This window comes from Odocoileus virginianus, chromosome 7 (assembly GCF_023699985.2).
Source record: "Odocoileus virginianus isolate 20LAN1187 ecotype Illinois chromosome 7, Ovbor_1.2, whole genome shotgun sequence".
Taxonomy (NCBI): Eukaryota; Metazoa; Chordata; class Mammalia; order Artiodactyla; family Cervidae; genus Odocoileus; species Odocoileus virginianus.
In genome coordinates, this window is record NC_069680.1 from 4,437,870 (window position 1) to 4,455,780 (window position 17,911).

The window sequence follows — 17,911 nt, forward strand, 5'->3', positions numbered from 1 at the left end:
GGTCTGGAATTTTCAAGGAGGAGGAAAAGACAAACTTTTTTCCTCTACATTTCTTAGTCACATAAAATGTTTTTTCTTTAAGCCTGAGGGTTACACAACAAACAACTCAGTTGAAACTCTGTACTGAGGATTATAGAACAACAACGTATCCTGGTTGAGAACAGTTTCTCCTTCTTAAAAACCATCTGACTAATCCTGTTATCTTAAAATGCAAATTGTGGTAGTGGGTCTGTGTGTATGTATTTAGTCATTCAGTTGTGTCAGACTCTTTTCAACCCCATGGAACCTTGAGACATTCTTTTGATTTATTGTTTTGATTGGTTCTTGTGATAACGAATTAAAAAAGTATAACTCCTTTGCTAACACTAGCTGGGGGGCAGTCTCCATCCCCCTTCTGATGTCTATATATAGAAGCGTTCTCTGTCTCTTTTCATACTTTAATAAAACTGCTACACAAAAGCTCTTGAGTGATCAAGCCTGGTCCCTGGTCCTGAAGCTAAATCTTCTTCGGAGATCAGGAATCCGACATCGTTCACCGTAAGCTCTCAGCTGTAAAGAATCTGCCTGTAATGCAGGAGATATGGGTTCAATCTCTGGGTCTGGAAGATCCCCTTGGAGAGGGAAATGGCAACCCACTCCAGTATTCTTGCCTAGGAAACCCCATGGACAGAGGAGCCTCGCCAGCTACAATCCATGGGGTCCCAAGAGTTGGACACTACTTAGAGACTAAACCACCACCACCAATTTATGTGCCTAGAAAATGGCTCAAATGATACACACCAAACAGTTAATAGTGGTTATTAACAGTGGCCTTATTGGGCTTTTTAAAACAAGGACTATGTATTAGTTAACATTTCAATAAAGACGTTCCCAGAAACTTTTTGGGAGGGTTGGAATTTTTTGTACGTAATGAGGAAGAACACTATTTTACATTTTCCTGTTATACTTGTCCTTTCAGACTCGGAGAACGGCAAAGCTCTTGTGTAACTATAGTCTGAGGCCTTAGCTGGCTCTGGCTACCTCCTCCAACCCCTGCCTCCTCCAGGCTGACAGCCAATGATGTTAAAACAGGCAAGCAAGCAAACAGCAATGACTTTAGGCCTCTTTGGCATTGACTCTGGGTCTCCTCAGATGCAAACGCTTGCCTGCCTCTGGGAGCTGCTAGTGCTGCCAGATTGCTCTGACCATTTTGTTTCCCACATCTTGCCCTGGTCCAGAGCACCCCTTCACCATTGTATTCATCACACCTTGTAACTGTTTCCTTACATTTCTACCATCTTTCCTCCTTGAGGGCAGAGGACGAATCTCTATTTCAAACCCTTTAACAGTTGGCTTAGGGCCTGACATAGTGAAGAGTGAAAGTTAGTCACTCAGTCATCTCCGACTCCTTGAGATCCTATGGACTATAGCCTGCCCAGCTCCTCTGTCCATGGAATTCTCCAGGCAAGAATACTGGAGTGGGTTGCTATTTCCTTCTCCAGGGGATCTTCCCCACCCAGGTATTGAACCCTGGTCTCAATTCTTTTTTTTTTTTTTTTTTTAATTTTTATTAGTTGGAGGCTAATTACTTTACATCATTACAGTAGTTTTTGTTATACATTGATATGAATTAGCCATGGATTTACATGTACTCCCCATCCCAGTCCCCCCTCCCACCTCCCTCTCCACCCGATCCCTCTGGGTCTTCCCAGTGCACCAGGCCCGAGCACTTGTCTCATGCACCCAACCTAGGCTGGTGATCTGTTTCACCCTAGATAATATACATGTTTCAATGCTGTTCTCCTGAAACATCCCACCCTCGCCTTCTCCCAGAGTCCACAAGTCTGTTCCATACATCTGAGTCTCTTTTTCTGTTTTGCATATGGGGTTATTGTTCTGGTCTCAATTCTTTACCAACTGAGCCACTAGGGAAGCCAGGACTTCATATATGTTTGAATGAAACAATGTGAATACCCAGGCTCTTGTCCTTCATTGGAACTCTTTCCTAATAAGCTCTCTTTGTCTCATTTGTCCTTTTCCTCAATGTTGTGAAATAATTTGGTTTGACTAGCTCTGACTCATTCTCTAAGTCAGTGGTTCACAAACATTTTGTTCTCAGGAACCCCTGAAAGGGTCTCAGGATATAGCCAGGTGTCCTTAGAGCACAACTTTGAGAACCACTGCCCTTTGCCTATTTCTGTGACTAGCACCTCCACCCAGACTTGAGAATCTGCCTGAACTTAAAACCCTAGACTTTCTCCTGCTACCATCCCACAGTGTAAACAGATTATTATCAATGTAATCCCTTACCTGTGTACCACATTACATAGTTCACAAAGAGCTTTCCCCTGCAATATCTCCATATAGCCTGTCAGACATGGTGTGATTTTTCCACATTATCCACAAGAAGTTTCCTATGAATTATGAGGTTCAGAGTTATTTGACTAGCTAAGGTCATTTAGCTGGCAAGAGGCAGAGTCAGCATTCAGACTCATGCCTTATGAATATGAACTACGTGTTCTTTCTCTGGCCACTTACACTGGCAGTGCCCTAGATTTCATCAGCTAGTGGTGCCTGCACTTCTGTGCTTGACTGAAGCATGGTCATGTTGCTGTTGTTGTTTACTTGTTAAGTCATGTATGACTCTTTTGTGACCCCATGGACTATAGCCTGCCGGGATCCTCTGTCCATGGGATTTTCCAAGCACAAATGTTAGGATAGGTTGCCATTTTCTTCTCCAGGGGATCTTCCTGATCCAAGGATCGAACCTGTGTCTCCTGCATTGGCAGGTGGATTCTTTACCACTGACCCACCTGGGAAGCCTGAAGCATAGTCATAGTTCTGAAAAACCCTTTCCCTGATCCTAAGATCTAGCACTTAAATGTACTAGTGTGTTTCTAGAGACCAGTGACAGCCCCAAATGGGAGAAAACTAAATGACAAGTTATCATTCAGCATTGGACAGTAGGATATGTCCAAACCCACTGGCCTTATAATGGTGATCCAGGCCCTGAAAATTCCGGGGCACCAGGGAATTCCACTACAGCAAATACGGATCAAAGCCTGCTGTGCTGTGCTGTGCTTAGTCACTCAGTCGTGTCTGACTCTTTGTGACCCCATGGACTGCAGACCCCCAGGCTCCTCAGTCCATGGGGGCTCTCCAGGCAAGAATACTGGAGTGGGTTGCCATGCCCTCCTCCAGGGGGTTTTTCTAATCCAGGGATTGAACCCAGGTCTCCGGCAGTGTAGGTGGATTCTTTGCTCCCTGAGCCACTAGGGAAGACCCAAAGCCTGCTGGTAGGGCCTGGATCTCTGTCATTTAGGTTTGATTGACTCAGGCCATCTCCCCTAGTACTGGAAGGACATCTTAATTCTCTGGGTCTGGATGGGCCGTGGTTAACTAAGTATGCTAGGAGAGGCATGAAATTATTATCCCATGGTCATCCTTTCTTCTTTTTTTTTTTTACTGTGCCAGGTCTTAGTTGTGACCTGCAAACTCTTAGTTGTGGCATGTGAGATCTAGTTCCCTAGACAGAGATCAAATCCCGGGCCCCTTCATTGGGAGCATGGAGTCTTAGCCACTGGATCACTAGGGAAGCCCCCTCATGGCCATTCTTAGTCTTTGGCAACCTCATCTGGAGAGTTAGTCTTTCTGATCCTTGCTAAGCATTATACTAGACAGGCGCTTTAACCAGCTAAGCTCACAAAGCCCATCTTCTTGCTAAGCATTATACTGGTACTTTCAAACAGATCTCAGGTTCTGGTGGGTTAAACTTTTCATTTCCATATTTTCCAAATTTATGGAAATGATGTGGAATGACAACTGATATTTATTGAAAGTCCACTATATGCCAAACACCATATTAAGTATCTTTTTGTTTTCCACTAGTCTCACAAAGCAGACATTATCCTCATTTGAAATACAAGGAAATCAAAACCTCCAGGGATTTAAATATCTTGACCTACGTCTTATCAAAGGCACATGTCTAATAACTGGTTGCACCATCATTTGAAGGAAGTCATCTTATTCTAGGTCCCATACTATCTCCATCACCACTGTGCCTTCACTAATGTTATGATTCTATATGATCAATTATCTTCTGCCATCATTATAGCCACATGGGGCATGGGGCTCACTGAAAAATATTTCCTTAACCTCTAATATCTTTCTGTTCCTTTCTTTGTTAACTCTAGGGATGCTCAGTCAAGAAAGCCATCTTCTATGAAGGTTTCTCAAAAAATTAAAAATAAAATTATCATATGATCCAGTAATTTTATTTCCAGGTATTTATTCAAAGGAAATGAAATCTGTACACCCCTATGTTTACCGCAATATTATTTGCAATAACCAAGACATGGAAACACTGATGGATGAATGGATAAAGAGAAGGTGATGTGTGTATGTGTGTATGTAAAGAGAAAAATACTGTGTGACTTTACTTACTGGTAGAATCTTAAAAAACAAACAAAGAAACCAAACCAAACCAAACAAAACAAAACAAAACCCAAAAAAGAAAACCATCTCAACCTCCTGAACTCATAGATACAGAGAACAGATTGGTGGGTACCAGATGCAGGAGGTGGGCAAAATGGGTGAAAGTGGTCAAAAATGAAAAAATTTCCAGTTATAAGAAATAAGTCTTGGGCTACAGGGCTGGTGACTATATTTGAAAAGCTGCTAAGAAAGTAGATCTTAAAAGTTCTCATTACAAGCTGTAATTATGTGTGCTGATAAACTAAACTTAACTTACTGCGGTAATCCTTTAACAATATATAAGTATATCAGAACATCATGTTGTACATCTAAAACTAATACAATGGTACATTATCAATTGTATCTCAGTCTAAAAAAAGACATGTTCTTCCTAATCTCCAAGCTTATTCCAGCCTCTCCTGTTAGCGAAAGATTCCATCAGTCTACAGACAGAACCTTAAAACCCACTAAAAGAAAGCTGAGTGAACAGAGGCAGGCATTTCCTGACAACCAGTAGTGGATAAAGAACATCCAATTGACGTTAATTGGAGTGTAGATATAGGTCGCCAAAGGCCAAGGGTCTTTGCCCTCCTCTGCAGCTCCATGGTGACCAGACTCAGCCTTGTCTTGGCTCAGAGCTGCTTCTATTCCAGGGGAGTGAGGGACAGTCCCAGGTGCACCTTTGAGATAATAATACTGTCTCCTAAAACAAACAGCCATTGTTTCTACACAAAGACCTTCAATGTTTCCTCCATCAACAAAAGGCTACAGCCATCCTGCCAAGAAGACAAAAGGCTGGAAGCCCTTTCAGAAATAGCATGATGGTGGGAGGGAAGGGGTGGGGGCAGGAAGATCATTCTTAAGCACTTTCTCCGCCCAGGAATAGGAGTGACTCTACTCATCAGGAACCAGACTGAATTACTGATCATTCCTGGACTATTCAAATGACAATCGTTAACAGCTTTCTAAGCTGTGGAACGGAAATAATAGTATCTACTCCTTACAGGATTGCTGTCAGGATCAAATGAGATAACAGGTGTCAAAGCTCTTTGTAAGATTTAAAGGACTGCACAACTGATATGGTTATTATGAAAAGATTGATAGTTCACCCATAATGGCTCTATCAAAAAGACAGATTTATTTTAACCAGATGAGACTCAAAATACCCTGGTGTCTAGATCCACCCAGTTCCTGAACCAAAGCATAACAGGGAAGAAACGTAGTTAGTATGGCTAAGCACCATGGTTTACTAGTGCCCATCTCAGCTCAAATTGCTGTGCAGGTGATGCCTGACCTAGCTGACTATTCTATCCAGCCCCAGGAACCCACATCCTGGAAGTGAGCCCCTAGGTGGTTGGTCCCTCACCTAGGGTCTAATGTGCCAAACTTCACCCCCAATCTTATTCCTTGCTCTTCTTAAAATGTATTTCTTATGCAATTTATACAAAAATAAACACACGTAATATATTAAAACATGAGAAAGCTGTCTATCCTCACTAGTGACCAAAGACAAATAAATTAAGGCAAACTGTACTGTTATGCCTATTTAATAATAAAAATTATAAATAAGAATATTCAATGTTAACAAACTTGTGACAAAATTGGTGTGATCTTACAATGCTAGCAGTATAATAAATTTATATGGTTGCTTACAGAGGGAAAATAACAACACATAGCAAGTACTAAGAAGGCATTCCTGCCTTTGGCATAGTAACCTCTCTCCCTGGAAATTTCAAGGAGGTCATTCAACAAAAGTGGTGAAAAAAAGCAGCAAGTATAGATATATTTACCTATTCTAGGCAAATACTGAAATAACAGGAGAAATGTTTTAGTTAACTGTGGTGTGACTGTAGTCATGAAAATATAAAAAACACTTAGAAACATGAGGAACTATGATATAATTCCAAGTGAAAGTACACAATATGATGATGAGGCAACATAACTTCATCAGTCATATGCTATGGTCTATGGCTTTCCTGGTGACTCAGCTGGTAAAGACTCTGTCTGCAATGCAGGTAGATTGACCTGGGTTTGATCCCTGGGTTGGGAAGATCCCCTGGAGAAGGGAAAGGCTACCCACTCCAGTATTCTAGCCTGGAGAATTCCATTCTAAACCCATAGAATATACAGCACCAAGAGTGAACCATAATGTGAAGTATGGACTTTGGATGATGACGACGTGGCAACATAACTTCATCAGTCATAACAGGTACCACTCTGGTTCTGTGTGTGTGGAGGTGAGGGGTCCTTCCACTATCTCCATAGTTTTGCCTTTTCCAGAATGTCACATAGTCAGAATCCTACAGTATATAGTCTTTTCAGACTTGCTTCTTTCTTGAAAGGTACTTTTTTATCAGCAGACTAAAAGTTCAAGTATTTGGAAATCCCCTTAACACAAAGATAAGTACTATCAATGATTGTGTGAGGTTCTTTATACGTTATCTCCATAAGTATTATTATCTTTGTTCTACCAACAAGGAAGTACTTAAAATCACAAAACTAGTAAGGAGAAGAGCTGGCACCTGAATCTAGTTTTTCTGACTCCAATATCCTGATCTTTCCATTATGCCATTGCTTAATGCCAAATACGGGTTCTGTAGCAGCCAAATCTAGTCTCAGGAACTGATGGGGAAAAAAGTAAATTGATACAGTACATATCCAACCAGATATCATGGCAGTTCTTAGAAGACAGCATCCTGATAGAACAATAGCCATTCTGCTTAATGCCAGATTCAATGGCTGGGACTTGCATCCCTATCCTTAGGCAGAAGAGTTTAGTCAGCACACTAACCAGCAAAATTAAAGTAGATATAGTCTAGTGTTTCTTAACATTTTTGCATTGTACCCTAACCCAGGAGCCTCTTTAGACATTTTTTCCTAATCACCCTACACCCTAATTAAATTTTAATATCACATACATTTTTTACATTAGCTCAAGTATTAGGGTCCTTTGGAGATCCAAAAGCTATAGAAATAGCTAAGCAGAGTTGTTTTGCCCTGAAGGCAACTATTTTCACCCCTTTGGGGGCTACATCATCCCCACTGAGAATATTTAGTCTAGTTGCAGATGGCCAGCGCTCAGGGAGACTGTGTGAAGAAGCGAAGATACTAGAAAGGTGAGGTCAGGACCCTGGAGAGCACCAAAGAAGCCCTACTGAGACCTTGTTCAAGACTCAGTGTTACCTGAAGATTAGCCTGAAGCAAGGAAGGGGCTGTGAGAGGAGGGGGCCTAGGAAACTAGTCTTAGTGGTATTTTATTGCATGCTGTAGGAATCATCAGAATATGAAGGCCTCCAAATTCTCTCTCAAAAGAAAGTTCTTGAGGGGGCTGGCAGTCTGTACTTATAACTCTTCACAGGGTCCTCAGGATAACATTCCAATTACTTATTATACCTTATAAAGCCCTTCACAACACCCTCTGCTTAAATGGCTGGCCTTGTCTTCCTTTACCACTTTGTTCTTCAAATTCCCTGCTCCAGCCACACTGATGCACTCTCACTAAACTGTGCTCTCTGTCATTTCTGGGGCTTGGCACATATTATTCCCTTTTCCCAGAAACGTCCTTATCTTCACCTTTCAGGAAGCAGAATTCTCCTCCTCATTCAGGTTTTAGTTCAGACATTACTTCCTCTGCCTGTCCTCATACATCCCTCAGATCTGGAGTAACAGCATCACAGAACTCTGAACTGGCTGGATTGACTATGGAGTATTTTGTCCATTAGGGGTATCATATAGATTAGACCTGGAACAGGCAATCAGGATGGTGAGCATTATGGAATATATATGCTAGGCATGGAGGTAATGACTCCATAGATCTTACTTCATGTATCTCATGTAATAATCCCATTGGATTGGGTAGGTATAGAAGAGAAAACTAAAACTCAAAGAAGTTAAGCTACTTACTCAAGGTCCCTCACCTGGTAAATGGTAGAACACGGTGTTTGAACCCAAATCTGTGTAAATTCAGAGCCCATGCCTTCAATCTCTGCATAATACCACTTCTGGAAACCATTTTATAGTGACTGGATTAGTGGGAAATTAGCAGGTATCTAATCCAGAGAACAGATCACCACATTCATTCGCACAGCCGAAGAATTGTCACTTTGGAGAGTAACAGGGAAGTAGATGGCTCAATAGAAGGAAGTTCTTAAAAGGAGAAGGTTGAGCCCCTGAAAGGCCCAAGGATCAGTCATTTCTGCGTATCTCAGTCCAAGGTCTGGTACAGAAGGGGAAGCTCTGTGAATGGAAGGAAATAGCGCTGCCCCATGAAACAGTGAAACTCTCATGGATGCTCCACAGGTTGTAGTCACCTGACAAAGCACCACAGGGAGGATCAAGGAGAAAGGATTTCTATCTCTTTGAACTAGATGACCTGTAAAGCTCCCGGACACTCAAAGCTTCTGTGATTATTGGATTGAGTCTATGACTCAGACTTTGGCAAGTTACAGACCACCTAGTATTCAGCAGTGCATTGGGATCTCAAAAAGTGGAGAATGTGAGCGGATGGGCTAGTGGGCTCTGAGAACTGCAGCTTCCCACCCTGAAGCCAGACTGGTTCACTCTAGCTCTGGGGATCCAGAAACCTCCGGATCTTGCTCTGGAAATAGAGACATTCCTGTCATTTATAAAGAAAGGCTCTGCCTGCATGTTACAGCTGCTGTCATAGGATCTGAAAATGGAGAGAAACACTCCTTCCTGGCAGATGGTTGAGACAAAAAGAGAGTATGTCAACAAATGAATTTCTGACAGTCATTTGCTGAGAGGAATAAAATGGGTCCCAAAAAAACGTACCCTGGGTCGACTGTTGTTCCCCACATGCTGTCTCCTTTCACTCCATGCTGATGGCCTATGGTAAACATAGAACTGCCCCCCTCTCCCCACAGAATGAGTTCCAACCAAGTACAGCCAAAACAAGTGCTCAGCTTTCCTAGAGGGCTCATATAAATGTGGATGGCTCACAAACATGATGAAATTTTTAACCTAAATTATATTATCAGATCTTCAGATTCTACTTGCAGAATATTTATGCAACCTAGAAAGAACAGAGACTTCTGTGAGGTATGTGCTGTGCTGTGCTTAGTCGCTCAGGTGTGTCCGACTCTTTTCCACCCTGTGGACTGTAGCATGCCAGGCTTCTCTGCCCATGGGGATTCCCCAGGCAAGAATACTAGACTGAGTTGCCATACCCTCCTCCAGGGGATCTTCCCAACCCAGGCATCAAATCCAGGTCTCCTGCATTGCAGGGAGATTATTTTTTACCATCTGAGCCACCAGGGAAGCCCAAGAATACTGAAGTGGGTAACCTAACCCTTCTCCAGGGGATCTTCCCGACCCCCAGGAATCGAACTGGGGTCTCCTGCATTGCAGGCTGATTCTTTAAGCTGAGCTACCAGGGAAGGCCTCTGTGAGGTATAATGTCACCTAGTAATGGAGGCACCCAGCTGTATGATCTAAGCTGCAGCTTCAGTCAACACACACGTACCCACACAACTCCATCAAACTAACCAAAATTCACTTGTGCAAGAACTTAAAGCAGCAATTAACTAAATACAAAGCATACTTACCTATAGGTCTTATAGCATCTGCTCAATCCATCTTTATCACTACCTCCAGTTATTTGTTCTTCCATGACTCACTGATCTACTTGCAGAATATTTATGTTAAATATGTAAATATGTTAAATATTACAGTTCTCAGAGAAGCTTTTCACTTGCTTCTCTCAAGGGACAAACCAAACCTTCCCAGCTTATATCTATAGATAGAGCTTCAGATAAGCTTCCCTCCATACCCTTGGCATGGGAGAATCTTAGCTACACTGATTACCACACCATTTGCATCTTTAACCTTTTTATTAGGGATATGAGTTCTAAGGCCTGCCTGAATCTTTTCCTTTCCGCCTCCAAAGAAAAGTGGATCAAACATAGTCTATGTTAACTATGTGAAACCCACCAAACTATTTTTTTCTGAACAGAAAAGAGTGTCGTCCACTCTTTACAGAAGGTTAAAAACTTCCACCTGCTAACAGAGAACAGTGGTTGCTAAGTCAGTATCAAGAACTTGAACTTAAAAAGTGGATTCCCCTAAAAATGAAAAAAACACAAAAAAGTGGATTCCTCCTTGTAACTCTTGGCAAAGAAACTTGTATGAAGTTTTCCCACAGTCTGCCTTTTTCTCCTGAACTCAGTGACATGTACTTTTTAATTAAAAGGCCTGAAGCTGGAAAGGTATAAAATAGAATGTTATTATTGATATAAAGATCCTAGGACATGGTCTGCTCACACAGGTGGAAGAGGCTGTCCCCACAGACGCTGCCCACAGAGGTGTGTACACAGTTGCTGTACACACAGGTGTGATCACACACAGATGTACACAGAGACAAACATTACTCACAGAGACAGATGTCCACCAGGAACACGATGTATACCAAAAGCTCCCGCAGGGTGGTCTTGACATACAGCTCCCGGTTCTCAGCTGTGTTTTCAGTCAAGGTCGTTCCCCAAAGTCCTAAAGGGAGGGACATTGGAAGGATGTCCAGAATCCCCACAGCAGGGTTCCTTCCAGTTACCCCACCAACCAGTCCCTGGAATTTATGCTCATTTCCACCCCAGCCCCTTTTCCCATCACCTTACCCCAGATAGGGCAGGCTAGGGTATCATCACATCCATGTCTTCCCTCAAACTAGCCCCCATATACGCTTCTGGGTCCCCAAGAGATGACTGTGCCAGGCTTTCCCTCTGAGAAACTACCACACTAGCCTCTGTACCCTGGGGCATTCAGATTTGACACAGACAGTTCACAAACCCCAAAGATACATCTTCATACTGTATCCCCTTCCCAAAGCCTCAGCTGGCCCCTTCTCCCGACCCCAGTATCTCAGGAGGTGCCTCCTCCCACCAGGCACCTCTGATGCCGCGACAGATGCGAAGACAGCAGCTGGACACCAGGGTCCTGTGTGCCTTCTCCTGGGGTCCATCTTCAGGCTGCCTCGGTTGGGATTGAGGCGGCACTGCACTGGAGATGGTGCAGATCCTGAGGGTCCCTTGAGGGGAGGGGGGGCCGCTGTAGGTGGGGTTGTCCCAGGCTCCACTCCCCAGCTTTTGTAGCTCCTGCTCCTCGGGGCTTCCCACAGCATTCATGGGGAATGAGGCAGGGGACCTGGCACCTCAGGTACCCACTCTCACCTGGAAAACAGAGAACAAAGACACAGGTTAGCCTAGCCAGCAGAGGGCAAAGGGAAGGGAGCGTGAGAGCAGCTGGTCTCCTGCAGCCTCCGCCTCCAGCCTTTTGTACCGGAGTCTGTGCCCGCTGCAGGGAGGGAGCAGAGGAGATGGAGGGTGGGGAGTGACCGGCAGTGCTGCCAGGGGCTCTCTCTCCCCTCAGCAAGTGCAGGGGACAAGAAGAAAGAGGGTGGGAGGGAACTGGGAGGCAGGGGTTTGATGGGGGAATAGGAAAGTGTGGAGACTGGGTTTGGAAGGAAGGTGGGGCAAGAGAGGTGAACACGGTGGGGAGAGCAGGGCTGCTTGCAGATGGGGCCTGGGAGGAATGCTCCCCCACCTGATAGGAGGTGATGAAAGAGCAATGGGTGGGGCTGGGAGGAAAGGGAGGCCTTGGAACTTCACTGCAGGTCTGAACTCATTTTCACTAAAAGCTCCTGAAAGGGCCGCCATGGATCGGGATGGGGACCCAGGCCAGGCCCAGGGACTGAAAAGTGCTGCCTCCCTCCAGGCTCAGTCAATGGTGTCTGAGGCTCTGTTATGGTCTCACCTTGAGCTGACCCCTGGTGGGGTGAAGAAGGGGGGCTCTTCTCCATCATTCCACCCTCACAGCTGGGGCGAAGGATCATGACAGGAAGTCCCCCTCTTTCAGACACTTCTGTGACAGGGTCTCTGACCGCAGAGGTCCAGATCACCTGTATTTGTTTTTCTGAAGTCTGTCCTCTTAGAGGGTCCACACTCTAGCTTACAGCTGAGCTATACTGCCAGAAAGGTCTTCCCACAGGGTGCAGAGCTGTTTAGGGAAGAGGCTAAGCACCGATTGGGAAGGCTGACCAGAGAGCAAAGGGCAAGGGCTGTGAGACCTGGGACTCCTTAAGGGGAGTGTACCTCTGGACCCAGCTCCGCTGACAAGCTTATCTTAGCCTCTGCTTAATGCTGGACCTGGAACCGTGAGCAGGAGCACAAAATGCAGCAGGAGAAATAGCAAGGCTGATTGGCTTTTCCCTCCAATCTTAGGTTTCTGAATCATATCCCTGGCATGGACCCTCAGCAATCTTTGCCCTAGCTCCAGGCCCTGAGCAAGTGCCCTGGCTTGCCTACAGGCATGAGCTGTGGTTCAGAACAGAGCTGGCCCCACGGATGCAGATGCTTACCTCCTCCTTGATGGCTGGAGTGGGGGCTGCCCTCTCTCCTGCTCCTGACTCCCTCTCTGGGCTACTCTACTGCTGCTCTGGCCTGAAGCCCACCCACCTTTGTGCTCAGTGAAACATCAGCCTGGTGGAAGTCAGCAGTCTGAGGTGTCCCCATAAAAAGATCCTGATCCTAGACAACTCAGGGCTGGGCTCAGCTCCTCATGAGTGTATTTTAGCATCTGAGACAGCATCTGTCCTACCCCCGGGGCCTGCTGCATGGCTCTCCCACCCCAGCCCGGGGCCACTATGAAGGGAATGAACTCTCCATCTGGGCTGTAGCTGACGCAACTCTGTGAGCCCTCCCAGACGGAAGAGTTCCACTCTTTGCATTTTACTGGTTAATGAGACACATTCCAAGGTGATGGTTTTCTTTGGGAAGACAAAAGATCAGGACTGGGCCTGTACTGCCCATCTTATCTGAAACCATCTGACAGGGAAGGAACAGTAGTTTCTACCTCTCACCCACAGGCTTTTCAAACAATTGCAAAAGGACCCTTGGCCTGCAAAACTGAGCTCTGGGACAGAGGCGATGAACAGGAAGCTAGAGTCCAAAGAAGTGGGGAGAGGAAATGGAGATGGTTTCTGATTCCTTTGGGATGATTTTATATCCTAAGGGAGGCTTATGATCTGCAGGGGTTTGGATGGACTCAAGGAGGTTCCTCACGTGACAGGTCCCAGGCCGCAGGGAGCTTAAGGCCAGGGATATGGGACCTGTCTCGGTCACCTACCTGGCCAACATTGTTCTTCCCTGCTCAGTCCTGAGCACTCCCCATGGAGTATAATCTATAAGGCCCACAGTGGGCACAGGTCATGTAACAGCTTGAGAAATTTTCTCAAAAGGCATTCTGCATTCTTAGGTTGTTAAATCTTACTCAAGAAGTTGCAAATGTGGTAATAAAGTGGGATCTCCTGATGATTTAATGACCAGCAGTTCTCCAGGCCCTCCAGCTCCTACTGGCACTTGACTCTACTCTGTTAAAAAAAAAAAGCAACTGATTTCAGAGGAGTCCTGTGGCTCAGACTGCCTCTTATCGGCTCAGCAAAACCCAAGAGGCTTGAACTTGAAACCAGAACTCCCGGGTTTAACTCTTGGCTGAAAAACACACTAATCAGATGGTTCTGGGCAACAATAAGAGTCCCTTTGAGGATCTGTTTACCTATCTGCAAAGTGTTGATAATAAGGCCCGTCCTGCTAAATTTAAGGATTATTTTAGAACTGAAATGGAAGTCTTTATAATCTGTGCACTATAAAACACACAACGAATTTAATAATCCTAGCATGACACGCACCCTAGTGCATTCCACTCAGACACAGCAGTTCATGGTTAAGAGAGACACCTTCAGCCTGGACTCTGCTGTCATCACCCCTGAAGGACAAGTGGGGTCTAAGAACTCTCTGTGTCCACACCCACTCCACTTCAGCTGACACCAACAGAACGGAATGATAGCATTTCACCTGGAAAGTATTATACAAGTAGTCTTTAAATGAAAGCACCTCTTAGAAGAGTTTTATAACCACATGACCAGCCTTGTGACTCATTCAAATCAAAAGTACCCCTTCATCATGAAGCCTCTTAGCCACTTGGTGACTTGGTCCCATTGCTTCAGTAAGACAAATTTTTTGGTCACATGTTCTCCTCATGCAGTCACCAGGAAGAGGGTTACCCCATGCCTGCCACCGATACACTCCTTTTCACAGCCTCCCCATCCCGCCAGCTTCTCCAGGGTTCCTGGGATCTGATAGGCCTTGACAAAGAGTTCAGAGACATCAAAGTCTAGAGGATGGAATCTTGTGCTCCATCTCCTTATAAGCTTTCCTTGGAAGTTCCTCTGAGATAGGACACTTTCCAAACTTTAGAGAAAGGAATTCTAGGGTGATTCACAGTCCAGGTTCTACAGGGAGAAGCAAGCTGCAAACCACCTTCTATACTCTACATAGTGACTCAACATTTTTCACCCGAATAGACATAAACAGTAAGAAACCCTTTATAAGTAACAGTGGCTATGGCAATGATTCTCAATGGAAGAAACTGGAAATCACTTATCTGTAAGAAAGAAGCCTGGTATAAGAGCTTAACCTTCACTGATACACCACCACAGTCATCTGCCTGGTAAAAATACTGAAATTTGAGTAACCCAAGTTTTCAACAACAAACATGGTGGATCAAGCAAACCAACCTGAGTAAGCTAAGCCAAAGGGACTCCTCCCCTGTCTTTTTCCATGTAACAAACACCACAGCACTACACCAGGGGGCCTGCACAAGCCCCAGCTTCTCCATAATATATTAAAGTGAACAGGTCAGTTCTGTTGGAAAGTCCAGGTAAATGAAGTCCTGTAGCAGCTGTCCCAGCCCAGACAGCAAGAAAATAGCCTCTGTCTTGTTTCACCAGACACCTCACAGAGAGGCTGGATGTGACCCACCTCTTCATTATAAGGACCCACATTAGCCTTTTCATCCTTTGCTTTTACCTCCATGATTTCAGAGTCCTTCTGGAATACATTTTGCATCTTCCATCTCTCTAAAAGGAATCCTTGTGAATGAGACCCTCAGCTTTCCTCCCATTTCTAGAGTATCCCTATGGACATTGATGTCCATCTGTCCATACTGTCTACAGAGATTTAGACAGATGGAGGAAAGCAATCAAACCTAGGTGGTAAGATACAGATGACACTATCTACAAAAACAAAGTTAGGACTTCCCTGGTGGACCAGTGGTTAAGACCCTGCATGCCACGCAGTTCGGCCAAAAATTAAACAAACCAAAAATAAAGAGGTTGTCACTTGACTAAGCCCTAGAAAATGGATCTGAGCTCACGTGTCCTGACATAATCCATCAGCAGTTTCCTTTCTAGGCAGAGCTCCTGCTGTGGCAGGCAGGGTTCTTTAGCTGGTGTGTTGCTGCTGCTGCTGCTAAATCACTTCAGTCATGCCCGACCCTGTGTGACCCCACAGACGGCAGCCCACCAGGCTCCCCCATCCCTGGGATTCTCCAGGCAAGAACACTGGAGTGGGTTGCCATTTCCTTCTCCGATGCAAGAAAGTGAAAAGTGAAAGTGAAGTCGCTCAGTTGTGTCCGACTCATAGTGACCCGATAGACTGCAGCCTACCAGGCTCCTCCGTCCATGGGATTTTCCAGGCAAGAATACTGCAGTGGGCTGCCATTGCCTTCTCCAAGCTGGTGTGTTAGTGGAGTGTTAATCAGGCCACCTGCTGGAGGGGGTGGATTAGGGAAGGAAAGAGCTCCATGTGAGTAGGAGAAATCAGGCTAGAAAGAAAGAGGAGGAGAGGAGAAAGAAAGGCATGAGAGGGAAAGGAGATGGAGGATAGAGGCTCGGAGAAGAGGACGTGAGAGAATGCGGTTCTCCTTAGAGCCACTCACCACATTTCACATGAGGCACTTTGACTGACTGTCCCAAGCCTGTGAAGAGGGGAGACTGGAGCCCCAGGGCAGGTCCCTCGGGGTTCACTCTTCCAGCATCACCTCAGGCTCTCAGGGCAAACATCCATCATACCTCCTTGTCCCTCCCTCTGAGAGCCCCATTAGAGAAGCCACATCTTCTTCCATCCTGAGTCCTCATTCCAATCATAATTCACTCCACAGATGTTTACTGAAATAGCAAAGGAGATCATTAGGGCCCCCTGCCTCATGAAATTTACATTCTGGTGAGGAAGATAAGCATTAAACAAATATACAAATAATTGATGGTTTATCATCATAAAAAGTACTGTAAGGGAGAAGCAACAGGTGCAACAGGTGCTCTGAGGCAGGAGATCCAACTTTCTGAGGTCAGTGAGGAATGGAACGATGATTTCTATCTCTCTTCCCGCTTCTTGTCCCTGCAGCACACCACGTTTTCTGAGAGGCAGACATGTTTTACAGATAGCACGCACAAGGAAACAGACTAAGTTAAAAGACTAAATGAAAAGAAAGTTACAACACTGCAAGAAATATTAAAACTTACACTGATCTTTATTCCTCGTGGTCACTGGAATGGGAGCTGAGCTAAGCTTAAATTACTCATGCCTTAGCTTCTTTCCAAAAACAGGGAATCCAACCACTTTTTCACTCCTGAAATTGGTTGTCTCTTTAAAAGCTGAAAAGGAGACAAATGAATAAAAGAACTAGAGTAGCTGGTGAAACTACAAATTGATTAAAATTTCCTGAGGTGATGGTTTTAAAGATGTACACTTATTGCCAAGCTCACTAAGTGGTACACATTAAATAAATACAGATTTTTGTATGGCAATCACACCTCAATAAAGGTCAATCATTTTTCAAATTTTTTTTAAAGACTTCCTGAACAGGAATTCAGAACCAAGAGCTTTCTTTTCTTTTGTTCCACTGGCCCTGTTATCTCAAATCGAGAAATCTGCCTTGGTATCTCTATCAGCATGATTGATAAGTTATTAATTTTTTAAAAAGCTGGAAAAGAGGAAGCCCAAATATCCAACAATAGAAAAAAGATCAAATAAATTAAGACACATTCACATAATGGATTGTTGTGCAGAAATTAGCAACATTTTCGAGTAACATTTAATGTCATAAGAAAAAGCTCAGTGTATGTTATGTTAAAACTTCTGGCATATACATGTAGAGAATTCAAATTTTCTCTGTATATACTTAAATAGATGTATCAAAAAAGGACTAATATTGAAGAATAAAAATATTTAGTAATGGTAGCTCTGGATGGTGTGATTATAGATGCTTATTGTTTTGCTAATTTTTTCTAAAATGATTATGAGTACTTTCATATTTGGAAAAAATAATTATTTTTAAAAAGCCAGTTGTCAGTAGTTATGTACGTAAAAATCTGAGGTTCATTTTTATCTCAGACTCAGAGAACCTCTTGGCTGGTTGCCTTCACAGCACTAGCTCTCCAAATCAGTGAGACATCAGTGTGTTCATTTCTTGACATGGGAGTCACCATGTAGTAGACTTGCTTACCACCTGCCTGCTTTAAGCCTAATTGCTACTTCCTTGGAGGTTACAGCTGGGGAAGAATATGGGTGAAATGTATGGCAGGTATGAAAATAGCTACAATGATAAGTAA

At 44.3% G+C, this 17,911-nt stretch overlaps 1 protein-coding gene across 2 annotated transcripts in view; it reads right to left on the reverse strand.

The window, feature by feature from the left end:
* PKD2L1 (polycystin 2 like 1, transient receptor potential cation channel) overlaps positions 1 to 11,618 on the reverse strand; it is a 41,283-nt gene extending 29,665 nt beyond the window's left edge. The window contains exons 1-2 of one of the 2 annotated variants that reach the window (XM_020870617.2): positions 11,354 to 11,618; positions 10,843 to 10,956 (exon numbers count right to left, since the gene is read on the reverse strand). In XM_020870617.2, the coding sequence (XP_020726276.2) occupies positions 10,843 to 10,956; positions 11,354 to 11,588 (349 nt within the window). In that variant the 5' untranslated portion in view covers positions 11,589 to 11,618. Of the gene's footprint in view, positions 1 to 10,842; positions 10,978 to 11,352 lie in introns of both variants that reach the window. The other variant, XM_020870618.2, reaches the window with a different exon arrangement.
* Positions 11,619 to 17,911: the final 6,293 nt, after the last annotated feature.